The sequence below is a fragment of the Phyllopteryx taeniolatus genome, chromosome 8, assembly GCF_024500385.1.
Source record: "Phyllopteryx taeniolatus isolate TA_2022b chromosome 8, UOR_Ptae_1.2, whole genome shotgun sequence".
NCBI lineage: Eukaryota > Metazoa > Chordata > Actinopteri > Syngnathiformes > Syngnathidae > Phyllopteryx > Phyllopteryx taeniolatus.
This window is the reverse complement of record NC_084509.1, coordinates 7,192,306-7,217,409: the sequence shown is the minus strand read 5'-3', so window position 1 is coordinate 7,217,409 and position 25,104 is coordinate 7,192,306. Positions and strand designations below refer to the sequence as shown.

Below are 25,104 nucleotides of genomic sequence, written 5' to 3'. Positions count from 1 at the left end.
TGAACGATGTGAAAATACGACTATATTCTTCTAGCATTAGTCAATGAAGTTTTATTTGAGAACTAGTTTTTTTTAAATCACTGAATAAATACTTTGTAATTGTTCTTGACGTATTTTCTTTCCTTGCGGTAGGGCCATAATACTCCTTCGTACGCCTCGATCCAGTACTTTATTTTAAGTACATACTTTTTATTTCGGCATTATTTTAGTTTTTGACGAGTAAAGATAGACGTATATGCGATTTGTTTCGACTTAATTATATTCTTCTGTCTTGACGTCCACTGTGTGTACATATATTTGAATATATTACACTCAGTTTAACGCCGAGCTATTAAAAAGGTGAGAAAAAAGGGCAGGAAATACGTTTTTTTCCCCTGAAAAATGTCATCAAGTGGGAGATTCCGAGTCGTCACAAGCGCCCACGTGACTCACTTCTTCCAACCACAGTTAGTTCCGGTGGAGGCGCAGCCAACCAGTCCGCGCCCTCATGTTTGCTCTCACAGCTGATCCTGGAACGGCGGCCGGTGGGCAGAGAAGCCAAGAAGCTGTCAAGCCGAGACCACTTGTTATTGCCGAGCAGCGAGCGGCGGTCGTCGGCTTGGTCTTCATCGCCTCTCTGCTGCCTCCAGGTGAGACCTTCATGGTTCAATTATCTCGTTGTTAATGTGAGCTTCGGACACTTATGACGCCATAAACAAGGAGAGAGATTATACATTTATGGTCCACATGAGGGATTCGAGGTTTATTTGTCATTTTGTTTTGTCATTGTAATACATACATACATACATATATATATATATATATATATATATATATATATATATATCAGAATCATCTTTATTTGCCAAGTATGTCCAAAAACAAACAAGGAATTTGTCTCCGGTAGTTGGAGCCGCTCTAGTACGACACTTTGGAGACAGAAAGACATTGACAAAAAAACAGTCACTGAGTAGTAAAGGGTTGCTAGTTATCTGGTAATGCCGGTACATTATTTATTTATTTTTTTACACATCTATATATATACATACACATCTATATATATACATACACATATATATATACACAAATATATAAACCGACTGGTTAGAGCGTCCGCCTCACAGTTCTGAGGACCCGGGTTCAATCCCCGGTCCCACCTGTGTGGAGTTTTATCCGGGCACTTTCATCCCACATCCCAAAAACATGCATTAATCGGAGACTCTAAATTGCCCGTAGGTGCGACTGGTTATTTGTTTGTATGTGCCCTGCGATTGGCTGGCAACCAGTTCAGGGTGTACCCCGCCTCCTGCCCGATGACAGCTGGGATAGGCTCCAGCACGCCCGCGACCCTAGTGAGGAGAAGCGGCTCAGAAAATGGATGGATGGATGGATATATAGAAATACACGTCGTCCAGGAGACAGTAGGTCGCTGGATCTGGGCTACACAATATACGGCCATATATGGCCCGCTGCTACGCAATTCTGAAAATAAATGTTTTTAATCTTATATATTTTCAGACAAAAGCACATTTTCCCCAATCAAAGAATTCCTTGGTTGCAGTACAAGTTGTGATATCCAACAAGCCTCAGTGACTAACATGCAGCACGCCCACACAGCACATGGTCACGTGACACATAGCATCTATATCTGTGTGTGTGTGTGAGATGAGTTGACCTCACACGGCTGTCCTGTTGACATAACACACACACACACAAATATATTTACACTATACACACACGCATACATACATTTCTTTCTCTTTCTCTCTATATATATTAGGGATGTAGCAATGTTTATATCTCACGGTTCGGGTTTAATCTTATGGTACAATAATTATTGCAATATTGTGGGAAAGCTCACAGTATTACAGGAAGGTTCACGGTACAGGCGGGGCAAAGAAGCGAAAGCAGAAGAACCGAAAAACCTCTCTTTTTCTTGCTCTTCTTCTTGACACTTGCCGAGTCCTTCTCAATAGGTTTTAGTAGTTCCTGTCTGTTTTCCCACAGGTTTTTTTTGAAGGAGTCTGCTTCAAATCATATATTGCTGTGCACTTTTATCCCAGTGCATCCGTTTACATTCATACACACTACCTCCAAAACAGTATGATTGTTCCAGCAATAATATATGCTCACGATAACAAAACTGTCCGTGGAGAAATTGTCTGTTCAATAATTTAACAGTATTTACTGTATTGTCCTATTTTTTATTGGAAGTGGAACGCTGTGTTCTGGCTGTAGCAGCCTGGCTAACCGATGTGGCTGTGTATAGTCAGCCCAAAGTGAAATTTTAAACACATCAGCTCATTAGTTTATACCGAGACAAGATCCCCACGACAATATCGAGGCAGTTTTAATTTTGCGATATTGCGCTATCGTGAATATTGTCACATCCCTAAAATACATATACACAATATACAGGACATATGTGCAGTACACAAGCATACAATACAGAGATGCACATATGGAGTAAACGTGACTATATACGTGTGTAGAGGACACTTGTACACAGTACACACATAAACAGCAAACTCACAAATATACTGTGCTCACAGATATGCATATATACAATACAAAAATACACACATGTACAGTATACATGACTCAAATACACGTACATACAGTAGTGTTTATATATTCTGTAGATATATGAAAAACACACACGGGTACATTATTACAGTATACGGTACACACATGCATACATACAATACACAATGTGTCCAGGTTAGTAATCAGATTACAGTTACTTCATCACACCATAATAATTACTATTGAGTCATGAATTATTTAACAATCAAGCATATGTAGATTATAATTTCTTCCCATTATCGCTTCACCAAATAATTGTTGAGGAAAATGACTGGGGTCATTGTTTATCATACAATCCACAGTGAAGGTGCAGTAAATAAAAGCGCAAAGAAATGCGTGGCTTCACTGTTGCCACACTATTTTTGTTATTTTTCTCAGTAAAAAGTGTATTTGATTGTTGTTACTTTTTTATTTACACATTAAGAAGAGAGCTTTACTGGGGTTTAAGCGCGCAATGCATTGTGGGTTAATTATTCATACCGAAGTGTGCTGTCAGAAATTGTCATGGGGGTAAGAACTGACTCACTGAACGACTTACAATGGTTAGCTTAAATAATATTTACAATGAAAAGTGAGAGCTTTCAACTTCGGCTGGAGTCCGGTTTAACGCGCTGCACGGCTGACGTTCACGTAAATTATTCTCCCCCCGTCAGTCAACCACAGCTTTGCTCGTTAAACAGCTGCTTAAAATTGTCACCGGGAACAAACAGGTTTTCTCGCTCTTTGCATCAAAATTACGATGGTGGGAGCAAGTATGTGTGGGTTGTTGGGGTATGAAATCAGGAAAAGCTACCAACAACTCTATAATGCAAATAAAATGAGTACTGTTGTCCGCAATCACACTTTTAAAACAACGTTATGTGCAGTCCTGTCTGTTTCCCCCAAGGCCAACATCGAACAGCTACTCTCTCTCACATTTACGCGCACACACACGTGCTCCCACCATTGTAATTTTGATGCGAAGATTCACCCCCACACAATCGTAAACCAAAGAACTCGAACAATATGCAGCGCTGCTACAGTCTATCTATCTAGTGTATCTATCTATCTATGAGTCTTTAGAGATGTGTACTTGAGAATGGTGTCTTTGTTTACACGTTTAGGTACTGTATTTGACATGTCAAGTCTGTACTAAGTAGCTCATTTAATGTGGCTTCAACGACACGAATGTTTAATTTAATGGTTCATGTTGATGACGGCATTCTGCAACCTGTGTTGCGTATGTTACCAAGTAATGGGTACGGTTAAGCTAAGGCTCTTTCTGTACTGTAGATGAGTGATACTCCTGCTACTTGGCAGCTGCAGAAAGTAACTAAAAAGGTTACTTGTAATCTAAATTAGTTACTTTTAAAAGAAATCAGTAATCAGTAAAGTAACTTACTTTTTAAGGTAACTGTGGCAACACTGGTATACACATACATAAATACTCTACACAACAAATGTGCTGAACACACATTTGTATATACAGTACACACATTTACATATATTTACGACACAGACAGTAAACATGCATGCATACAGAAAACACATACTGTACACACACACACACACACACATTCATGCATAGAGTAAACATATACTGTACATGGACACACACACATATTGTTAGTACAATATCATAATCGCAGTCATTTTGAAACGTTTTTGGAAAACAAGTGAAATACACAAAACAATTTACCAAAAATGAAGAGTCCAGTTTCCTCAATTCAACTTTTGCAGATTAGCCTGACCTAGATGACTGAAAATGTACACAGAGATTTAAAAACAAATAATTCAAGCAGGTAGGTATTTTTTTTTATGTTGTGACCTTAAGTTAAAAATGACTTAGGCAATTATGCTAACGCTATAGCAGCACACATTCTGCATTGCGAGCCATTGTTTACTATGTAATGATGTCATGACGACATCATGCTGTCATATGAAGGAATTTAAGTCGTTTTTTTTTTTTTTTTTTTTACATCAAATGTCATGTGATCATTGTTGTATCTTTTTTTTTGTTGCCAGGCAGAAAAGCAACATGGAATTCAAGTATCAAAGATTTGTACACAAGGCATCTTGCAAAATGGCCGTTCAAAGTTGACATGTGCTCCACAGGAATTTGAATGTCTGCGTTACCGTCGTCTCCATGGCCATGTCGATGCATCATCATCATTCTCTTGACCTCCTTACCACGCCTGTTTGCAGGTAACCACACCCCTAACCCACTGACGAACTGTGCAGTGGGGACTTACAGTGGGAGGAAAAAGTATGACAATCCTTTGGAGTGTCTTAAATTTCTGCATAAACTGGTCATAAAACCAATGCCCCTTGCCCCTTCCTTAGGGACTGGTCGGGGGCTCTGCGGTTGGGCTGGGAGACCGCCCTGGGTTTTGGGGAGTGATTGGTGTCTCCCTGGCTGGGTTCCCCACAGGATGGGCTCACTGGCTTGGCCTCTCTTTGAGTGTGCGGGTGGCCAGGCCCACCCTTCCGCAATGTGCCGGCACAGCAACTCCGTACACCAGTTCACTAACATGCATGTGTCACTAATAAGTTCCATAGACACGATATAGGCTTCAATGGCTTGTGCTGGGACTACTAGTAATGACATGTTATATTAAGATATCAACTCACAGGTTCTTACAGGTGTTTAGACACTATAAAAGCATCCCACCGCACCACTCATCATTAACACTGCCTTGCTTATTTCCCACATCCTGCCCTGCCCTTTTCTGTCCTCTCTCATCTTGTTCACTGGGTTAGTTGTTGCATGTCCTCACCGGGTCTGTCCCCTGTCCACAAATAAGATGATTTGACTTTGTAACGTTACTTTCAGTCAAATATCTAGGCTGTCTAACTATTGTTCTGCTGTGGTTCGCACCCCTATTCCCCTTGTCCGTTATGTCCCCTAAAACCCTTTTCTGTCCGACTCCATTTTCAATAAACATCAGAATGATAAAAAAATATATATGAAAATTGAGCAGAGGAAGTATTTCAAACTCCCCTGTTGCACAGCAAAACTGTTCCATCATAAAAGGCATACAGATAGACCAATCGGCATGGCCATGCAGCTGAACAGGACAGGTTAAAAAAAATAAAAACTTCATATCATAAAGTAACTTGATAAAATGTAAGAAAATGTCAAATACATCATGCTCACTCACCAGAGATGCTTATTATTCACTGTATTAATGCAATGATTCTCAAAGTGGTACGTGAGCTCACTGAAATAAATGTTCTGTCCATCCGTCCAAGGCCCTTGGCAGATAAGAATGACTTGGCAGCTCAAAGATGCTGAAATCTGGTTGGACAAAAAAATCTAACATCCAAATATGCAATGAAAGCCAAGAGAAATTCTACAAAATGAAGAGAATAATCTGTTGGGAATAAACTAATAAAACCACTGGATTAAGCCCACCCACACCCCCTCACCGACTTTACCAACGCCGCTGCGTCCCCTACAGGTCGACTGAGTAACTGCACGCACCCCCTGGTGCCCGAGCATGGTGGCTTCCGCTGTGAGCCGTCCCCCTGTCGAGGTTTCCTGCACAAGACCTCCGTGCACCTGTTCTGTGAAGATGGCTATCGCGCACCCAAGTCTCCCGTCTCCTGGTGCCATCACGGCGCTTGGAAGCCGCCCATACCCACCTGCCTCCGCATCAAAGGTGAACGTTGAGGAAGTCTGCCATTTTGGTCTAATGCGGCCCTTTCCAGGTGTCCGTCAAAGACGAACTTGTCCTAGAAATTTTGTCTAATCGCTACCAAATTTGGAAAATTCAGCCTCTTAAGCCAGTTTTAAAAAAGCAACATGAAACTTGTTAGACATGCCTATTATGAGTAGACCCGCAAAAAATCTCAAGAAGTCATGCCTCAAAAGATGCAGGAAGTCTGCAATTTTTGTTGAAAGAGGCCATTTTAGGCTCATTTTAGCCATTTCCACGTATCCTTTAATGAGAAACGGGGGAGGCTGATCGTTGTTTTCGCCCAGCGAATACTGGTCATCGAGGGGCGGGGGCGAGTCGGCTCAGTCCATGCTACTAAATTTTAATCATGTATAAATTGTGAAGAATTTGAGCTTTCCATCACGCCATGTGGGCAGCGCATGGTGGCCAAATTTGATGACCGCTTCATATCATGGACCTAGATCTAAACCTGCTGACCTAGTTTCTCTCTAAAGTTCTTGTTTAAAAGTTGTAAAGTTGTTTCGGTCCTACCAGAAATCAACGCAGTTTTACTCTCATTAGGTCGCTCCTTTCAACCAGGCCTTATACTGACTCCTGTATTACATTACATAACTGTACATATATATAGTACATTACATTGTACAGAGTTTGACATTCTGTATGTTTTCTAAACTGTTTAAATAGCAGTATATGATAAACAAATGGAGAAATCCTACTTTGAAACCCTAACCAATGTTTGAATCCCTAACCCTTATTTCAAACCAAAATCTGAAACCCTAACTCAAGGTTCAAATTGTAATTTGATACCATAACTCAGACTTCAAACTCTAACCTTGACTTGAAACCTTAACCCCCCCTTTTTTTTTTAAACAATAATTTGAAACCCAAACTCTACATTGAAACCCTAACCCAGGATTGAAACCCTAGTTTCAGAACCCTCATGTGACTTGAAACCTGACATTGAAACCCTTCCATTTGCATTCATCCATAATATGAAACCCAAACTTGAAACCCTACTTTGAAAAGCTTACCCTGGCTTGAAACGGCGATTTGAAATGATACCTATCTTGAAACCCTAACCCAGGTTTCAATTTGAAACCTTAATCCAGGTTTGAAACTCAAATTTGACACCCTAACCCAACATTGAAACCCTTATCGAACCCCTAACTCGAAACTGTAACCCAGGCTTGAAACTTTAATTTAAAACCCTAATTTTATACCCTAACTTGAAACCTCAATTTTAAACTTGTCGTGAAACTCTAACCCGATCTTAAAACCCTTCTAATTACGAAAGGGGTGCATGCAGTCCTCGTTTTCACCTATTAATCAGACTGTTTGTGGTTTTGGTGCCATGTCTTCTTCTTCTTGTGGCAGTGGGTCTGCAAACAGGAAGTGTGAGATCAGAAAGAGGAAGTGAAAGAAGCCACCAGAATAAACATTAAGCTCACAGACAGGAAGCTGCAAACAAACCACAGGGGAACATCAAAAATGTGTCAGCGCTTTTACCGACGATGCCATGCAGTGCTGTGATACAATAGAATAGGCCTAAAAACCTAACACTGGGTAGTAAGAAACCAACAGGCTTGAGACCCTAATCGAGACTTCAAACCCTACTTTGAGCCATTAACCCTGTCTTGAAACCCTACTGCTCATATCCTCCACAGGGGGTGCGGGCATTAACGCCAACACTGGGGCAGACTTTGCCATGCCCAACATGGCCACCACGGCTGTGGGTGTGTCCATATTTCTGCTCACCACCACCGCCTGCCTGGTGGTCAAGTCCCGCCTCTGCCCCTGTCAATCACATAGGTGAGGTCCCTGCTGTCATTCACAATAATTACTCATGCGTCACGATTTGTCACACAAGTGTCACATGATGAGTCACATAACATGTGCCACATAACGTGTGTAACATGTTACATTACTCATCACATGACGCATGTCTCATGACGTCACATGACAAATGTCAAGTGATGTTACATGGCACGTCACACAACCTGTCACAAGGTGTTACATGATGCATGTCTTGTCACATAATGTGATATGTATTAAATGATGCGCGTCACATGAAATGTATCACATGTAACGTGTCACATATATGATACGTCACGTGTCACATTGTGTCAGATGATGTGTTACGTGACTCATGTCACTTAACGCACTTCACATGATGCGTCTGTCACATCTTGTGTGTCATATCAAATGACGTGTGTCACATGAATTGTGAAGTGTGTTGCATGACCATTATGTGACACGTCACATAATATCTGTCAAAGGAAACTTCACATGACGTTTCACATACTATGTGTCACATGACGTGTGACATGACACATGCCATATGACACATCACATGACAGTAATGTGTGTCACATGAAGCGTCTGTGTCACATGAAGGGTCTGTCACATCACATGAAGTGTCATGGATCTATTGTGTCACCTGAAACGTGTCACCTGACAAGTGACACGTGTCACCTGACAAGTGACACGTGTCACCTGACAAGTCAGATGGTGTTTGTCACGATTTAACACATTGCACGTGTCAAGTGATGTCACATGAGATGACACTTAATGTGTCTCACATGACAACTGTCACGTGTCACGACATGTTCCATGTATCAAATAACGCATGTCATATGATGCGTGTCACATGATGCATGGCACATGATATTATTTCATGACGTATGTCACATGACATTTATTTCACATCTACCAGCAGGCGTCGGTCCTCGGATCAGCTGGACCTGATGAATGAGGGACTTCCCGTGTCGCTGCCCTCCTACGAGGAGGCGGTCTACGGCAGCTGGGGTCAGCCCCTCCCGCCCTGCCGCTCTACCCCGCCGGGACCCACCCACCTCCTGCTGGCCCGGGAGCCGCCCGGCGACCAATCCTGCTCCGAAAATCCCCCGCCCCCTTACGAGGAGGTCCAATCACGAAGGAACGACAACCGACGGCTCCGCGTTTCTCTGTTGGACGACAAAGCCGTTTAAAGGACAAACTGTGAGAAGATTTTGATTGACAGCTGACGGATGTGACGACTTGGCACTTTTTTTCTTTTTTTTGGTCGGACGCAGCGGGCTGGCATCCAGACCAAAGCTGATTGGCCAGTTTGCACACATCTGACTTACTGTATGTTATATTGTACACGTGTGTGCAATCACACGCTGTTATATAAACAAGTGTGTTGTCATGGCAACCAACCATCTACAGCCAGGTTTTATGATGCTATTTTGGACAATTTATTAATATTGTTGGACTCTTGTGAAGATGATGTACAGTGGAAGCTGTCCGGTCCAATATGAAATGGGGATTAAAATAACCCTGGTTTGACCCTAACCCAGACTTGCAAACATAATTAGAACCTCCAACCAAGCCTTGAAATCTTTATTTGAAACCCTGTCTTAAAGGCCTGCTTTGAAACCTTAACAGAGACTTGAAACCCTAGTTTGAAACCTCAGGTTCAACTGTACTCCATCCATCCATTTTCTGTATTGCTTTTCCTCACTAGGGTTGCGGGCGTGCTGGAGCCTATCCCAGCTATCTTCGGGCGAGAGGCAGGGTCGGGGCCGGTATTTGAACCCTGGTCCTCAGAACTGTGAAGCATGTGCTAACCAGTCGTTCACCGTGCCACCTTCACTGTACTCATGAAGAGATTTTAAGATAAGATTGGTTCGCATATCTGCCTCACAGTTCTGAGGACTGGGGTTCAAATCCCGGCCCCGTCTGTGTGGAGTTTGCATGTTCTCCCCGTGCCTGTGTGGGTTTTCTCCGGGATCTCCGGTTTCCTCCCACATCCCAAAAACATGCATGGTGAGTGTGAATGGTTGTTTGTTTATATGTGCCCTGCGATCGGCTGGCGACCGGTTCAGGGTGTACCCCTCCTCCCGCCCGAAGATACCTGGGATAGGCTCCAGCAGCCCGCGACCCTGGTGAGGATAAGCGGTAAAAGAAAATGGATGGATAGACAAAAGTGATCCAGTCTCTTTTCTGCTTGACCTAACAGCCGAACAGGACCCCCCCAAAAAAAAACACATTTATATGAAGTAGATGAACTTGCACAATGAATGTATTTTATTTTTTTCTAATGAATGCCATGCTGTAAATAATATTGACATGATTGATATGATTTCATTACAGTTGTGTTTGCTGTATCACGTGTCAAGTTTCCCTTCTGACGTTTTTGTTTCACTGAGCGGAATCTGCCACCCATCCATCCATCATTTTCTGAGCCGCTTCTCCTCACTAGGGTCGTGGGCGTGCTGGAGCCTATCCCAGCTGTCATCGGGCAGGAGGCGGGGTACACCCTGAACTGGTTGCCAGCCAATCGCAGGACACATACAAACAAACAACCATTCGCAGTCACAGTCATGCCTACGGGCAATTTAGAGTCTCCAATTCATGCATATTTTTGGGATGTGGGAGGAAACCGGAGTGCCCGGAGAAAACCCACGCAGGCACGGGGAGAACATGCAAACTCCACACAGGCGGGGCCGGGGATTGAACGCGGGTTCTCAGAACTGTGAGGCTGACGCTCTAACCAGTCTCCGCCGGAATCTGCCGGCCGCAACAGGAAACCAGAAACCGCACACCAAGATGTTTTAATTCTTTTTAAAGTGATTCAGTGGCATGATGGAAGAAATAATAATTTAAAAAAAAACATGACCCATCATCACTAGCCACTTTATGAGGTACACCTCATAAATAGGAAAATACCTGCCATATAATAAGGCCCACTTAACTAACTATTGTGTGTATTATGACCTCTACAGACAAAGTATTTGTAATTTCAACTAAGAGTTAGGGACATTTTCAGCAACATTCTTCTGAAATTATTAGTAAGAACCTCAACAATACTTTGTTTCCTGTGGTTGACAAGCTCACCACCACCCCACCCCCGACCGTATCAGATAGCTCCATAACGCTACATAACAGATAAAATCAAAGAATTTACTTGCAATTTTAGTGCGAAAAAACAACAATCCATGAGGTCAAATACAGTACCAGCAAAATTATAAAATGATGCGACACCTAAACCACCCAGGAAAAACTATTACCATAACACAATTTGATACAAAACAGTTCACCAGCTGAAGCCATAAACTAGCTGTCTTGACCCCATACCGTGTGACTTTTTCCCCCCCCAACGTCTGTGCTAGCTGATTTGCACCAAATTATCAATTGCTCACGTCAGTCAGCTGAGTTTCCTAACCCTTTGAAAGTAGCTGCCATGAAGCCACTTCTAAAAAAGAGAACGCTGAATGACTCCATGTTAGTAAACTATAGACCCAGCTCAAACCTCCCCTTCACAGCCAAGATTGTTGAGAAAGTGTTTTTTAAGCAACTCGGCAATTTTTTTTTTTAACTTAGACTTTTTGACAAATTTCAATTAGGTTATTTCATTTCAGTACAGAATCAGCTCTTACCAAACTGATATAAGGTTGAACACTGATTCAGTCAGGAAAGGTGTCATTTCATGTCTTGTTGGATCTCAGTCCTGCATTTGATACAGTAGATGATAGACTGTTGAACAGGTCGGAAACATGGGCAGAACTAAATGGAACAGGTTTATATGGTTCAGGTCCTACCTGGAGGAAAGGAGTTATTTCATAACCATAGGAAGTTTTCAATCTGATCGAATGGCAATGACATTATGGGGTCCTTCAAGGGTCACTTCTTGGACTCATTTTTTTCAGCGTGTAAATGCTACCCTTGGGTCAAATTCAGAACTTTAATGTTGACTATAATACCTATGTAGAGGACACACAGTTATATCTAGCAATGTCTCTAGATGAGTAAAGTTCAATTGAGGTGTTGTGTCACGGTCTAAAACAAATATATAACTGGATAAACCAAGATTTCCCTCAATTAAACCACAATAAAATTGTGGTAACTGTTTTTGGCAGGAAAAGAAAAAAGGATTGCTGTTAGTATATACTGGGAGTCACTCTCTTTAAAAACCACAGAACAAGTCTGAAACCTTTGTGTGCTGATAGATTCAGATCTGACTTTCAGCAGTCATATAAAATAAATCACTAAAACAGCCTTCTAGCAGCTGAACAACATATCCCGAGTGAAGGGTTGCATGTTCCAAGCAGACGAGGTGACACCAAAGCATGCTTTTATCTCCAGTAGACTTGACTATTGTAATGGTCTTGTGACTGGACTGCCCCTGAAGAGCATTAAACAGCTGCAACTCATTCAGATCGCTGCAGCTCGGTTTCTGACCAGAACAAAGAGATCTGAGCATATTACTCCTATTCTAAAGTCTCTACGCTGGGTCCCAGTCAGCTACAGAATAGACTTTAAAGTTCTGCGACTAGTCTATAAATAACAAAATGGTTTAGGTCCTGAATACATTAAAGAAATGCTAATGGGATATAAACCACTAGGATTCTGAGATCCACAGACTCAGGTCAGATAGTGGAGCACAGAGTCCAAAGCAAACATGGCGAAGCAGCAATTAGCTGTCACGCTGCACACAAATGGAATAAGAAGCGTCTGTGTCGCTTGGAATATGGAATAACAGCATTAATGTCAGCCCAAAGAGTCAATGTTTAAGCCCAGGTTTTCTCATGCTTATTGAGCATTTTAGACCATTTCCATGCATCCATTTTCCGTACTGCCTATCCTCACTCGGGTCGCCGAGGGCGTGCTGGCACTTATACGATTTGACTCTGGGCGAGATGCGGGGTACACCCTGAACTGGTCACCAGCCAATTGCGGGGCACATATACTGTAGACAAACAATCATTCACACCTATGGGCAATTTAAAGTCTTCAATTAACCTACCATGCATGTTTTTGGAATGCGAAAACCCACACAGGCACAGGGTGAACATGCAAACTCCACACAGGCGAGGCTGGAGTTGAACCCAGGTCCTCAGAACTGTGAGGCAGATGTGCTAACCAGTCGCCCACCACGGCACCTAGAACATTTCAATTTTTTTCAAAATGTTCTCTCTCGCACTGAACAGTTTCATTAATTTTAGTAAGCGGTCTTACTTTTCTTTACTTCGTAATTGTCTTTTGCTCTTTGTTTTTAAATGCTTTTATTCATGTAAAGCACATTGAGTTACTTTGCGTATGAAATGCGCTATATGAATAAATTTGCTTTTCCTATTATTAAAAGATACTCTTAGTTGAACTGGAGATGACTTTCAGTTTGTCAAAAGAGAGAAGTTGACACTGTAAAGCGACCGCACACATGGAAAAAAAACCTCCCCGACCATCAAGTACTGTATGTTTGCGTGGAGTTCATCATTCGCAGTAATCAGCCATATGCGGAAAATCACATGACCTAATGCAGAAAACAGGTTCACAGACTTCCCCTGTGTGCTGCGCTAATGAGCATGAGTAGGGTTTGATGACATGATGGTTTTAAAGCCTAACTTGCGGAATTTTTGTTTTCTTTATGGCTGCTGTCTTCGGACAAAAGTTAAATACATGTCATTTATTTATACAAACATGATGTGATATACATAAACACGACTGTTAAATATATTCTAGAAGTTATCATTTATTTGCTTAGCTTGCATTAGTATTATGGACGATTTTAGATGTCTCGCCTTCGAAAAGATGACTCAGCATCATCCGATGGAAGGGCGCCTGGACCAAGGACGTGATCGGATGTGGTCGGGTCGGGACAAGTGTTGGTCCAATATTTTGTGTTGTGTCTTATTGCTTAGAACATTATGATTTGTAAATCCCTCCTATTTCAAATAAATGCAGGAGCAGGATTGTTTAGAGCGTGTTGAGAGGCTGTGATCTGAACAATCTCCCATACGCCCTCCTCATGAGAAAAAGAAACCAGCGTCTTCATTCCTTTTGTGTCTATTTTTTATAATGTTGGGTAAGATAAATCCAACAACGACTAAAGCCTAAAGCTTGACTACTGTCATCTTTGGTGGCTCTGTGGTAACATCTTGTGTTAAAAAAGACATTGTTGATGATCCTACAGGTACTTGCCCCAATCTGCCATTTAGCCATACCGGGAGGAAGTGCTTTCACCTGTTTTGCTGAATGCAGAAGTGGCGCATATACCAGATTGCACAAGGCTGACAAAGACAAGGAAGAGGAGTCATGTAAAAAAAAAAGCCACAATATTACCTCATTCATGGCTGTGAATAGAATGAGCTTATGTGAATATTGCAATGTTGAAATTTAGCTTTTACAGTAATGAAGGTAAAAACTGGCCTCACTTCTGTACTGAATATGAATTATATTTGGGAGATTTTAAAACTACAATGTAATTATATTTGGCCCGCAAGACCATATTAAATGTGTATTAGAGCTGGCCCGCCAGTATATAGTACATGCACCACTAATATTACAAATCCCAGAATGCTTTGCTAGTGTGTTGGCCCATCAGTCTAGACCGGCAAGTGCCCCTTCCCTTTCTGTTGCAGTCGTTAGCAACTATGTTACCAGTCTCCTCGAGCAAATTTACACTTCCCCTTCCCAAAAAGGCCAAAAGAAAGATGGAAAACGGTTAACTTCCAAGACAGGTGGGAGGCAGATTATCTGTTCACTAAAGTAAAAGACAGACCTGTTTGTCGTGTGCGGAGCAACTTGGCTGTAGCAAAAAATATAACATAATTTAATTATATATATATTTTTAATGCCCTTTATCAACTCCTAGGCAGCGATTGTTAATAGTTTGAGGTTTGGATTTTTTATTGAAGGACATTCTTATTTTTTTGGGTTGTTTTGTTGTTGGCCTTTGAAAAAAGATTTACATCAAAAAGAAAGATAGTTGGAGACAGATAAATATAAGATAGAGCGACAGAAGAATTGTTATATATTTAAATACAAAACAACAAACAAATACCACTGATGTCTTTTATCACAAATTTTATTTCTCGTGTTTATAATATTAAAGTTTGTTTATTCCAGATTCAGTGTTTAAGCAAAATGTAAGTTTGTTGTCATATGATAAACTTTAACGCTACATTTCTGCAGAAAACGGAAACATGCACATTGCAGTGATTTTTCATTAAATATTGCGTTTGGCTCGCGACGACGTCCCAATTATTAATTTTGGCCCACCATGAATTTGAGTTTGACACCCCTGGTCTACATGCACCCCAACATTGGCCGGCAATCGGTCCAGGGTGTACCCCACCTCTTGCCCAAAGGCAGCAAGGATAGACTCCAGCTCAACTTAAGGTAATTCATGTAAATTATAAACATCTGTTAGACCAGAGTGAAAGTGAGGGGATACCCAAGAAATTTGCATCGTTATAAGTCATTTGTCGGAATGAGTGAGTGGCCCCACACCCAGTCCCAGGAGTGTGTGTCTGCAGACACATGCAAGTGAATTGATCTATGATCTATAGCTTGTCTTTGCGGTTTATTCAACTGAATATACTGTAGGTTGAAAAGGATTTGCAAATCATTGTACTCTGTTTTTATTTATGTTTTACACAATGTCCCAACTTAATTGGAACTGGGGTTTGTACATACACTAACACACATATATATTACATACATCACATGACATGCCTACATTTCTTGCCAGCTGTTTTCTTTATTTGGAGTATCACAAATGAGGACATGATGATGATAATCTAACCATCAAATGAGAGGATTGCTGCAGAGAAAAATGAGCCACTCACTGAGGCTCCAGTCAGGGTTTTGAGGCTGAGTACAAAAGGAAAAAAAAAGACAGAAAAAAGTGTTTGATGGATTTTTTTGTTGATGCTAATGATTAATGGCAACTATTCATGCTAACAATTGCTACAAACGATTGATGTCAATTATTGGTGCTAATAATTGGTACGAAGATGGCAGGAAATACATACAGTAATTAATGTATCCACATTTTTGTTTGTTGGTGTGCTGTGAGATTTTTCAATTGTAAAATATGTTCATTGGCTCCATAAATGTTGGAAATCACTGCTCTAGTCAGATCGTGTATTCTAATCACTCAGGTCAAACCAACATTACAACATGACAGAAATAATGGGTGCTAACTTACTGTAATTAAACTACTTTATTATTAATTAAATTACTTCACCCACACCGAACCTTTAGAGCATGATTCGACAGAACGGCGGCATGTTTACATCCAATTGTTCATGCTACCACTAGCCTGCTAGGCTACATAACATTTTATTGCCTGCTTTGAGCCGTATCGTATTAAAAGTATGTGAACATACCTCAAGCAAGCCTTAAACGAACGTCCTCTCCTGTCCTGAGCACCGGTGACCACCAACACGTTTTTGCCCATTTTTGTCCCTATAATACAGTCGAGCCGGCTCGCTCCACTCTTGTTGTTGTCGCCACGGTAACGAGTGCATCCGGTCGCATTTAAGTTGACAAGATAAAGCCCAATGATCGTAAAAAACGGGATGCGGTGGTATCGGAAAACAAGATTTTATTGCAGTAGTCTGACAGTGCAATCGTGAATGAGCAAATTTGTCTTGTAGTCTGATCCGGGAATTATGTGTTGTCTGTCCCACAACACCAACGTTTTTTTTTTTTTTTTTAATAACTTCATTGGCCGTCAGATATTTACAGTACTACGTCAAAAGACACGCAACAAGGCTAAAAATAAACTAGCTTTTGGATTCAAATATACTGTGCATGCGGCTAAGCGAAGTAAATTGTTGTTGCGGTCATTGATCGGATCGGCGAATTATGACATTAAAGCCGATCAGCATAAAATGCTAAATATCGGCCGATACCGATCAGCCCGATAAAATGCGTGTAAAGTCTAGTAATAATTGGTCCTAATGATTGATGGTGATAATTAATGATGCATCGAAATGAAAATTCTTGGCTGAAACCGAAAACCAAAAATGAGTAAACCAAGGCCAAAACACTGAAAACAAATTATGTCAATTAATAGTACAGTTGCATTTATGGCTTTGACTGCGTACTAACCTCACTAAAAACCCTATCACAATATACTGCATATTTTTTTCATATCAGATGATCACTTCTATTGACACCACGATTGGCTCAGCACTCGATTATCGGCTTTCGTATTGTCTATTAAAACATGGACAGATGCAATTTATCAAAGTCTATTGACCGTGTCTCAAATGTTTATCAAGGAAAATTTATTTCGAGATATGTCTCTATCGTTTTTTATGGCCCAGCCCCAATTAAGACCTAGTTTGACGAACGTCGTAGCCGCTAAACTGAGACGCCGACAGAGCAACCACCTCGTTGTTCGTGGCACCGCCGAGCTTTAAGCAGAGAAGCGCGAGCTGGCCGTATTTTTTACTTGCATCATCACCCGTCAACATCCTGTTTCGGCAGTCTTGTTTCAGCAACAAAGGTCTTTCAGCCGAAAACCAAAAATGCACTTTTGGGCGACTTTCGGTGGCCGAAAATTCGGTGCATCACTATTAATAATATATGCTAATGCAACATGCTACTGATTGATGCCAATTATTGGTGCTAACAATTTAATTGTGTTCATCAACGGTGGCAATGATAGATGCCAATGACACTTCCTAATGATTGGCACTAATATTTGATGCCAATAATTGATGCTAATGCCACATGCTGTTAATTGGTGCCAACGACACATGCTAATGATGGCCGAGCATCATACCTGCAGTGCTGCAGTGTTCATGGGTTGTCCATCTCTCTGTATGTCTCGCAGACGTATGGCTCCGCTGTCGGGGTACCCTTCCTGCACCTCCAGGTGGCACAAGATCGATGCAGACTTGAGGTACACCAGCACACGCTGAGCAGGATGCCAGTCAATGGCGAAGCTGAAATAGGAAACACCCATGTCAGCCCATGGAGGACAACAACGGGTCATGGGAGGAGCTCACCTGTATCTCAGACTCTGAATCTCAGCCAGGAGGTCAGCCTGACCCATGTAGTTCTGCACCACCTCCAACAGGGCAGCGCTGAGCTCGGTGGGGTGGCCCGATACGGCTTCTTGCAGCTGCCTTGCCGAGCTCGTCTAATCACATGACAGGAGGTCACGCTACCATGTCAACGATCATTCACTCATTACTTAGTCCCTAAATACTACATATTTTTATAGAATGTACTATGTTGTTCAGCAAAACTTCCACTAAAAATCCCTTTAGTGATTAAAGAAGTAGGGAATCGTTCACTCATTCCCTACTCCCTAATCACTATGACACATACGAACTGAGCCCTGTCAAAAATCCGTAATTTCCCCGCCCCCCCCCCCGAAAAAGTTATAGGTTTTTATTGCCTCTATATGTCAGAAGATGGCAGCAACGCACTACTTTTGTCTAAATGAAGCCCCTCAACTCACTTCAACATAGTTCCTTAGCATCAAAATGGCAGCAAAGAGTTTTTGTACCGGATCAACCTGAAGTGTGAAGTGGTTGTTGGAGTTCCAGATAATTGACAGCTTGACCCGCTCTGGCTCATTGGATGCCAGGTTCATGTTGGCGGGGGGGTGTGGCCACAGTTCCAGAGACACCTCCGATTGGTTGTAGGAGAGCAGGCGGACGTGTGCGACCACGTTCACGGCAGCCATGTATGTCTGCAAACTGACATCAGCACACCGGTCACCTGACACGTCACCTGACCAGTCATGTGACCAGATGACACTCACGCCTCTTTGGAATGCAGCCAGTCGTCCACATGCCCAAGCTCCGCATCCAGCTCCGCCCTCAGCCGAATCAGCTGACCATCACATGCCTGCAACGCTTTGTGGGCCTTCTGCACGCATGCTTCCATGTCGTCACTCTGTTTCTTCTGAAACACACAAACCAGACACACGTGTCACAAAAATCCCATTTCCGATTTGTATCTATTTTTTCCCCTTTTGGTTATAGAGAAAGCAGATACCAATGACCTACGGCTGTCAGTACTGAATATTTGTAATCGTTTTTTCCATCGAATAATTGAATACTATGATAAAAATGTATTTTGCATTGTTTATTGCAAAATCTTTTTTTTCAATTATTATTAACCGATTATTGTATAAAGGTCCCCTTCCATCAAAATTCAATTTTGATCTACTGTTTTATGCATAACTAAATAAGTCTGACACCTGGTTTAAGTTTGACATCTACTCTAATTTCTCATGTATAATGCGCACCCATGTATAATACGCACCACTAAAGTTGACCTCAAAATTCTGGAAAACCCTTCTATGTATAATGCATTTTTACAATGCATGACTTTGCTTCTACCCATGATCAAAACAAAGTATTCTGTATTTTGTTACTTTTTATCAAACAATTATTCTGAAGCACTTTATTTGAACACACAATACTTTATTTTTATTTACTTGCTCTTATTTTGAAATTCACAGCCCTACATTTATTTAGTAAATGAGAAAACACACAGTTGTGCTCATATGTTTGATTACCCAGGCAGAATTTGTAAGATGTGTACAATACTTTAAAGAAAACATGAAGGACCAGGCGAAACACATTTTATTTTATTTCAATGGGATTAAAATTAAACTGTAAATTATTTCAGAAAAGCATTATCATTAAACAAAACATAAACAAAGAAATTAATGAGGGTTGTTGTTCAGTCATTTAAAAAAAATAAAATAAAAATTCCCAAATTCTGCCTGGGTATGTAAAATTATGAGCACAATTGTACATATATGCAGTCATATGTACCCCTGTCATACGAGAATGAAAGTGTACAACTTTTCCCATAACCTCTAGGGTGCGGTGGCACACTGGAATTAAAGTGTAAAGCTTTTTCATAACCTCTCGATGGCGGCATACATTTATAAAATGGGAAAGTCTTTTTCATTTTCTCCTATACCCATGCATAATGTGCACTATTGACTTTTGACAATTTTTGGGGGGGAAAAATGCAAGATAAATTACGGTAGGGTTGGTCAATTGAATGCAATAGCCTTTGAACACCAAAGCACTTCCAAATGACGTGATGCTGTTAATGATGATGCAAGTTTGACAATTAATATTCAAGTACATGCCCACTTATCTTGGGAAAAATTGCAGAGTGGCAACATGGCTGCGTCTTTTACAAAGCTTTAACTTTGAGTCACCTGCCAAACTCATACTCAGGAGTTGAGGAATAAATGGCTTTAATGTATTTTGGGAGAAATTTCCAAGCTTTTCAGAACTAGAATTGTACTGTGTTCGTGGCCATTTAATGGAGAATGACTTTGTAAACAAGCTTTCACATACTGCTGGAAGTGCATTTCTGGGTTTTGAGCGAGCAACCCAGCGAGGCCAATATGAACACTTCGCTGCCACAAGTCGTGATATCGCCAAGGACAGATCAGGGAAAATCAGTTTTCCATATTTAAATTGAGATGAACAATTCAATCAGAGCAAAGCTTATTTACGTTGCATATAAATGAGAAACCGCCCATCTCAACTGCCAGGCGAAAAGGTCCAACTCGAATAGCTTGAAAAAAGGACATTCGCAACACAAATTATCTTGCAAACCCAATAATAGGACAGCAAAGATTATTAAAAATAAACAAATAAATAAACAGATAGAAGGGGACCTTTTAATGATTAAACAAAACTAAATAACAGTTAAGCAAGACCGGGAATAAGGATGTACTCACCAACCTTTTTGAAACAGAAACCTACTTCTTGAGTACTGATTAATGCGGTAATTTATACTATAGCTGCCGATGATTCATGTACTGGTTCGTAATGTCAGAAAATAGGGAAAATATTGATTGTAAGAATAATTCTTTGGCCACCAAGGTGGAAAATTGCCTTTGTCTCAAAACACAAAACTCTTTAAAAACCGAAGTGAGATGTGTTGAGAATAAGAATAAAAATAAAACAATAAGCTCTTGTAAAATAGGTAAGACATCATTGTGGAGCAGTTCAGGTCATAGGTGTGGGTTGACCACTTGGTTGACCATTGTTTTCCAAAGTAAAAGCAAATTTGAACAAGTTTCTTTTTATTTTTATTTTGATTAGAGTAAAGATAATCACTCTGCTTTCATGGAGGACTACAAAAATCTGAGGATTTGGACAATTTTAAGTTAAAAATGGCTCACAGCAATTAATGGAATATCAAAATAGTTTTTGATTTGATAAGCGATTTACTGTCGATTAATTGATAAATTGCTGCACCTCTACAATGATGTTATTTAAAACACCCTTTGCTGTTGTTTTTCTGCTTCTGAGATTTGCTTTATTTTTCCTGACACCAAACAGACTTGGAAACCATTTTGTTCCCATCATTGATTTGCATCAGCTTCCACAGAAATATTTTTTCTTTATCCATCCATTCATTTTCCATTTCCATTGGGTTGTGGGCTGGAGCCTATCCCAGCTATCTTTGGGTGGGGTACAACCTGAACTGATCGCCAGCCAATCGCAGGGCACATAAACATACAACCATTCACACACCTACGGGCAAATCAGTCTTCAATTAACCTACCATGCATGTTTTTGGGGTTTGAGAGAAAACCGGAGAAAACCCACGCAGGCACAGCGAGAACATGCAAACTCCACACAGGCGAGGCCAGATTTTAACCCAGGTCCTCGGAATTGTGAGGCAGATGTGCTAACCAGGCTTTCACTGTGCCGCCATTTTTTCTTTATGATAATGTTTTTAAAAAAAGGTATTTGAAAGATAGTTGCTCTAGGGGTTGAAAAAGTGGAAAAATAGCGACCAAATGGATAATGTAGTCAACACCGAATTTGCTTCTGTAAACTACAGTAGCTCCTCTGTTCACAGCCATGGTCTCAATGTAAGTAGTGCACGTAAGCAAGGATGTGCAGTTTATTTTTTTTAAAGGCCTAACAACTCAAATTACTCAATAAAATCAACTGGCAACTTCTAGTTCATCTGTGTGTTATTGAGTGTGTACCTTGGCTTGCAGCTGTTGAAGCAGTTGTGTGACTTTGTGTCGTTTGTTGTTGATGGTTTGTATGTTTTGTTGCAGTGTGGCAAGCGTCTCCTCCATCTGCTCCGCCCTCAACCTGTACTCCGCCTTTAACACTTTCCAACGGCCTCGAGCTCCACCCTCTGCAGTCAGGAAGCAGACTAGTGTCTCGTTGGATTGACACATATATTACGAATCATACATCCAAATAGTCTGCCTTCCAATTCCATGTGGGAAGTGTAAAAAGGGGTGTGTCACACAAATATTTCTAATAAGCTGTCCCACAAGATCGCTTTTCATGGTTCGCGCCCACATTATATTGCGGATTAAGTGATCGTTTTATGTGAGTTTTTAAAGGAAAGTCCGAATTTAGAGTTGTGTGCTTTTTGTGTAGTACCACATTGTGCCACAACATGCTGGGCAGTACTAAGCGATACTTGAAGACATGCAGTGTAATTAACAGCAAGAAGAAGAGGCGGAGCAGGTCCCCAACTAAGCTCCAGCAACAGTCATTGGTCACTGTTAATTGCAACATCCCTAGCTCCTTGATACTTGAACTCGGAAGTTGTTCTCACGCCCCCATATTAAGGCACGTCTCAATTGTCTTGAGTAATCAAGGAGCAGGGATGGATCATCGAGAAGCCTCGATCGAGGAGCATATTTAGATGATATAGTATAATGATAATACATATATAAATAAAATAATACAATCATAATGTGTGACAATAGTAATAATTCAGCCACGGACAACTGATTATTGAAATGTGTCAATGACGTGACGTGAAATGAAATGAAGACATAAAAAGCAAAGTTCATTTCTCCAAACAGTTGTTCCTGCTCGCTCCTCTGTTGTTCTCCTCAACAGAATCTCTGGTGGCAGGAGCTAACACGTAAGCAGAGGAGTGAAGAGCTAATAAAGAAATTACATTTAGCCATTGTTCCCAGAAAATAGAGGGAATATATGCCTGTGGCTGTGAGTGTTGTTGTATGCTCTATGTAATACTGCTTTGTGTGTGTTAAAGTAATAGCAGTTTGATGGTTTAGAATTACCACAACAACGATGCTAATTTCCTCTATCTATAGCAGATAATATGTTACCATTAAGATAGCAAAATGTTTGTCTTTTGTTTTATGTGTCAGTTTGAAAGCAAACGAACAAATAAACAGCTTGTAGCAAGCACACATAGCCTCTTACTTAGTCTTCATTTGTTTCAGTGTTGTTATATAACAGGCTTCCATTTCTTGACAGCACGCGAGAACAGATGCTATTACTAATAATAATAATACAACCCCAATTCCAATGAAGTTGGGACGTTGTGTTAAACAAATAAAAACAGAATACAATGATTTGCAAATCATGTTCAACCTATATTTAATTGAATACACTACAAAGACAAGATATTTAATGTTCAAACTGATAAACTATATTGTTTTAGTAAATAATCATTAACTTGGAATTTTATGGCTGCAACACGTTCCAAAAAAGCTGGGACAGGGAACAGACCTTTAGGGCGATGAACACCAACAAAACATCCTACAGATCCCAGCTGAGTGATGAACACCACAGATCTGTTCTGAGAATTGCCACAACAAAACTAACACCAGACTTTGATGCACTGGCAAAATAAGGTGATCAACAAAACAACACTGTTCCCATTAAAAGTAAATCTAAGTATTAACACTACAATAAATTGTTCTTGTTTTTATTTATTTTTGATGGGTAAGCATCTGGTACTGGCTTGGTCACCCTGTCAAATTTTTAAAGTCAATGTGGCCCCTGAACCAAAAAGTTTGCCCACCCCTGGTCTGGAACATATCCCTTGCAATAAATGGGGGTTCACTGTACTTCCTCTGGGCGGGGCTACCTGGTTGAGGTGGACAGGGCTGTGTCAGCAGTTGCTGGGCAGATTCAAGTCCCTCCATCTTATGCATCGTGGAGTCCAGAACAAACAGCTGACGCCAAAGAACCTTCTGCACACGCCGCCTGTCCTACACGATATACACATGCACACACAAGGAATGAGGACGAAGATGTTTTGTGGACCAAAACCCTCAGAAGTAGAAGAAAACCTGGAGGAAGAGGAGTTTCTCTGCTGCAGGGTCCAGCTCGCCCCCCTCGTCACATGGCGCCAGGAGGGCGGGGTCGCAGCGCTGCAAGACACTGACAAAAACACACTTGTGATGAAACACAAACACAAAATCCAAATGCACAAAGCACATGTGAAATCAAGATATTCATCCATCCAAGTACAGCATCCTCATTAGGATCACGTGGGCTGAAGTCCACCCCAGCTGACTTCGGGCAAGAGGCGGAGTACGCTCTGGAATGGTCGCCAGACAGATTGTGGCTGGGCACATATAGACAAACAATGGACTGGTCTACAGTCAATGTCAGGGTAACTTATAGTACAATGGACTGGTCGCCAGTAACAGGGCACATGTAAAGAAAGCCCCTTTGTGATATTTGACTGTATTTTTGTTCATAACTATTTTACGTCTTGCTTCAGTTGTTTTTCTGCATTTATTATTTGTGGGCAGATATTATTTTCGACAAATCCAAAGGTTGTTCATATGGCTGCGATATACTGCAGTTAGCATTAGCATAAGGCTCCATTTTAAAAAGACACTGAGGTAAAAGACCTCTTAATAAATACCAACAATGTCAACACCACTGTCGTATCTGTATAACATTTGTATGTCTTAACGGTTCGGTAATGTGAACATTTGTGTAAGTACGATTCAATTTATGTCCAACATCGGAAACGAATTTCTTGCGTGTTGAACATTTTTAAAAAGAACTACGAAGTTAATCGCGTCGAGAAAAAAACATTACACGACAAACTTACGTTTGAATATCAAACATTTGTGCTGGCCTGTCCGACATTTGTCTTCAAATCCCCGCGCCATACAATTGGTCACTTGTTGATGACGCCACTCATCTTCTTCGTCTTATTGCTTTACAGTAGTTTGGGCTGCATTCGCGCCACCTTGTGTTTCGGAAAAAATGTCAAAAAGGAAGGACCGAATTTTCAGGAAAATAAAATAATCCAACATCATTAAAACAAGATACACAAAAAAGATAAACTGTGTCCACCC

At 41.0% G+C, this 25,104-nt stretch overlaps 2 protein-coding genes across 7 annotated transcripts; one reads left to right on the top strand and one right to left on the bottom strand.

Annotated features, from left to right (window-relative positions):
* Window positions 1-463: 463 nt before the first annotated feature.
* On the top strand, window positions 464-10,372 carry zgc:152863 (uncharacterized protein LOC562658 homolog). Of its 5 annotated transcripts, none has more exons than XM_061782925.1 (5): window positions 494-629; window positions 4,660-4,749; window positions 6,006-6,206; window positions 7,889-8,033; window positions 8,938-10,372. In XM_061782925.1, the coding sequence occupies exons 2-5, from the start codon at window positions 4,668-4,670 to the stop codon at window positions 9,209-9,211; spliced, it is 702 nt and encodes a 233-aa protein (XP_061638909.1). In that variant the 5' UTR covers window positions 494-629; window positions 4,660-4,667; the 3' UTR covers window positions 9,212-10,372. The 5 variants fall into 5 exon arrangements, with proteins under 5 accessions (XP_061638908.1, XP_061638907.1, XP_061638909.1 ...); XM_061782926.1 differs by having other exon boundaries at window positions 502-629; window positions 4,570-4,749; XM_061782927.1 differs by having other exon boundaries at window positions 516-629; window positions 4,574-4,749.
* Window positions 7,375-25,061, bottom strand: si:dkey-225f5.4 (uncharacterized). Of its 2 annotated transcripts, none has more exons than XM_061782922.1 (9): window positions 24,855-25,061; window positions 24,079-24,169; window positions 23,874-23,997; window positions 21,994-22,151; window positions 18,775-18,917; window positions 18,517-18,709; window positions 18,011-18,144; window positions 17,785-17,947; window positions 7,375-7,603 (listed from the first exon to the last, which is right to left on the bottom strand). In XM_061782922.1, exons 1-9 carry the CDS (start codon window positions 24,890-24,892, stop codon window positions 7,547-7,549), a joined length of 1,101 nt encoding a protein of 366 aa, XP_061638906.1. In that variant the 5' UTR covers window positions 24,893-25,061; the 3' UTR covers window positions 7,375-7,546. The 2 variants fall into 2 exon arrangements, with proteins under 2 accessions (XP_061638906.1, XP_061638905.1); XM_061782921.1 differs by lacking the exon at window positions 7,375-7,603 and adding an exon at window positions 15,613-15,860.
* Window positions 25,062-25,104: the final 43 nt, after the last annotated feature.

Bases quoted from the DNA above. Each gene is read 5' to 3' on its own strand.
- zgc:152863 (XM_061782923.1), top strand. From the start codon at position 488: ATGTTTGCTCTCACAGCTGATCCTGGAACGGCGGCCGGTGGGCAGAGA. The intron at 6,207-7,888 runs GTGAACGTTGAG...TATCCTCCACAG, and splicing joins CACCTGCCTCCGCATCAAAG to GGGGTGCGGGCATTAACGCC. The intron at 8,034-8,937 runs GTGAGGTCCCTG...CACATCTACCAG, and splicing joins TGCCCCTGTCAATCACATAG to CAGGCGTCGGTCCTCGGATC.
- si:dkey-225f5.4 (XM_061782921.1), bottom strand. From the start codon at position 24,892: ATGTCGGACAGGCCAGCACAAATGTTTGATATTCAAAC. The intron at 23,998-24,078 runs GTTTTCTTCTAC...TATATCGTGTAG, and splicing joins AGAAACTCCTCTTCCTCCAG to GACAGGCGGCGTGTGCAGAA. The intron at 18,145-18,516 runs GTACAAAAACTC...TCATGTGATTAG, and splicing joins TCACACTTCAGGTTGATCCG to ACGAGCTCGGCAAGGCAGCT.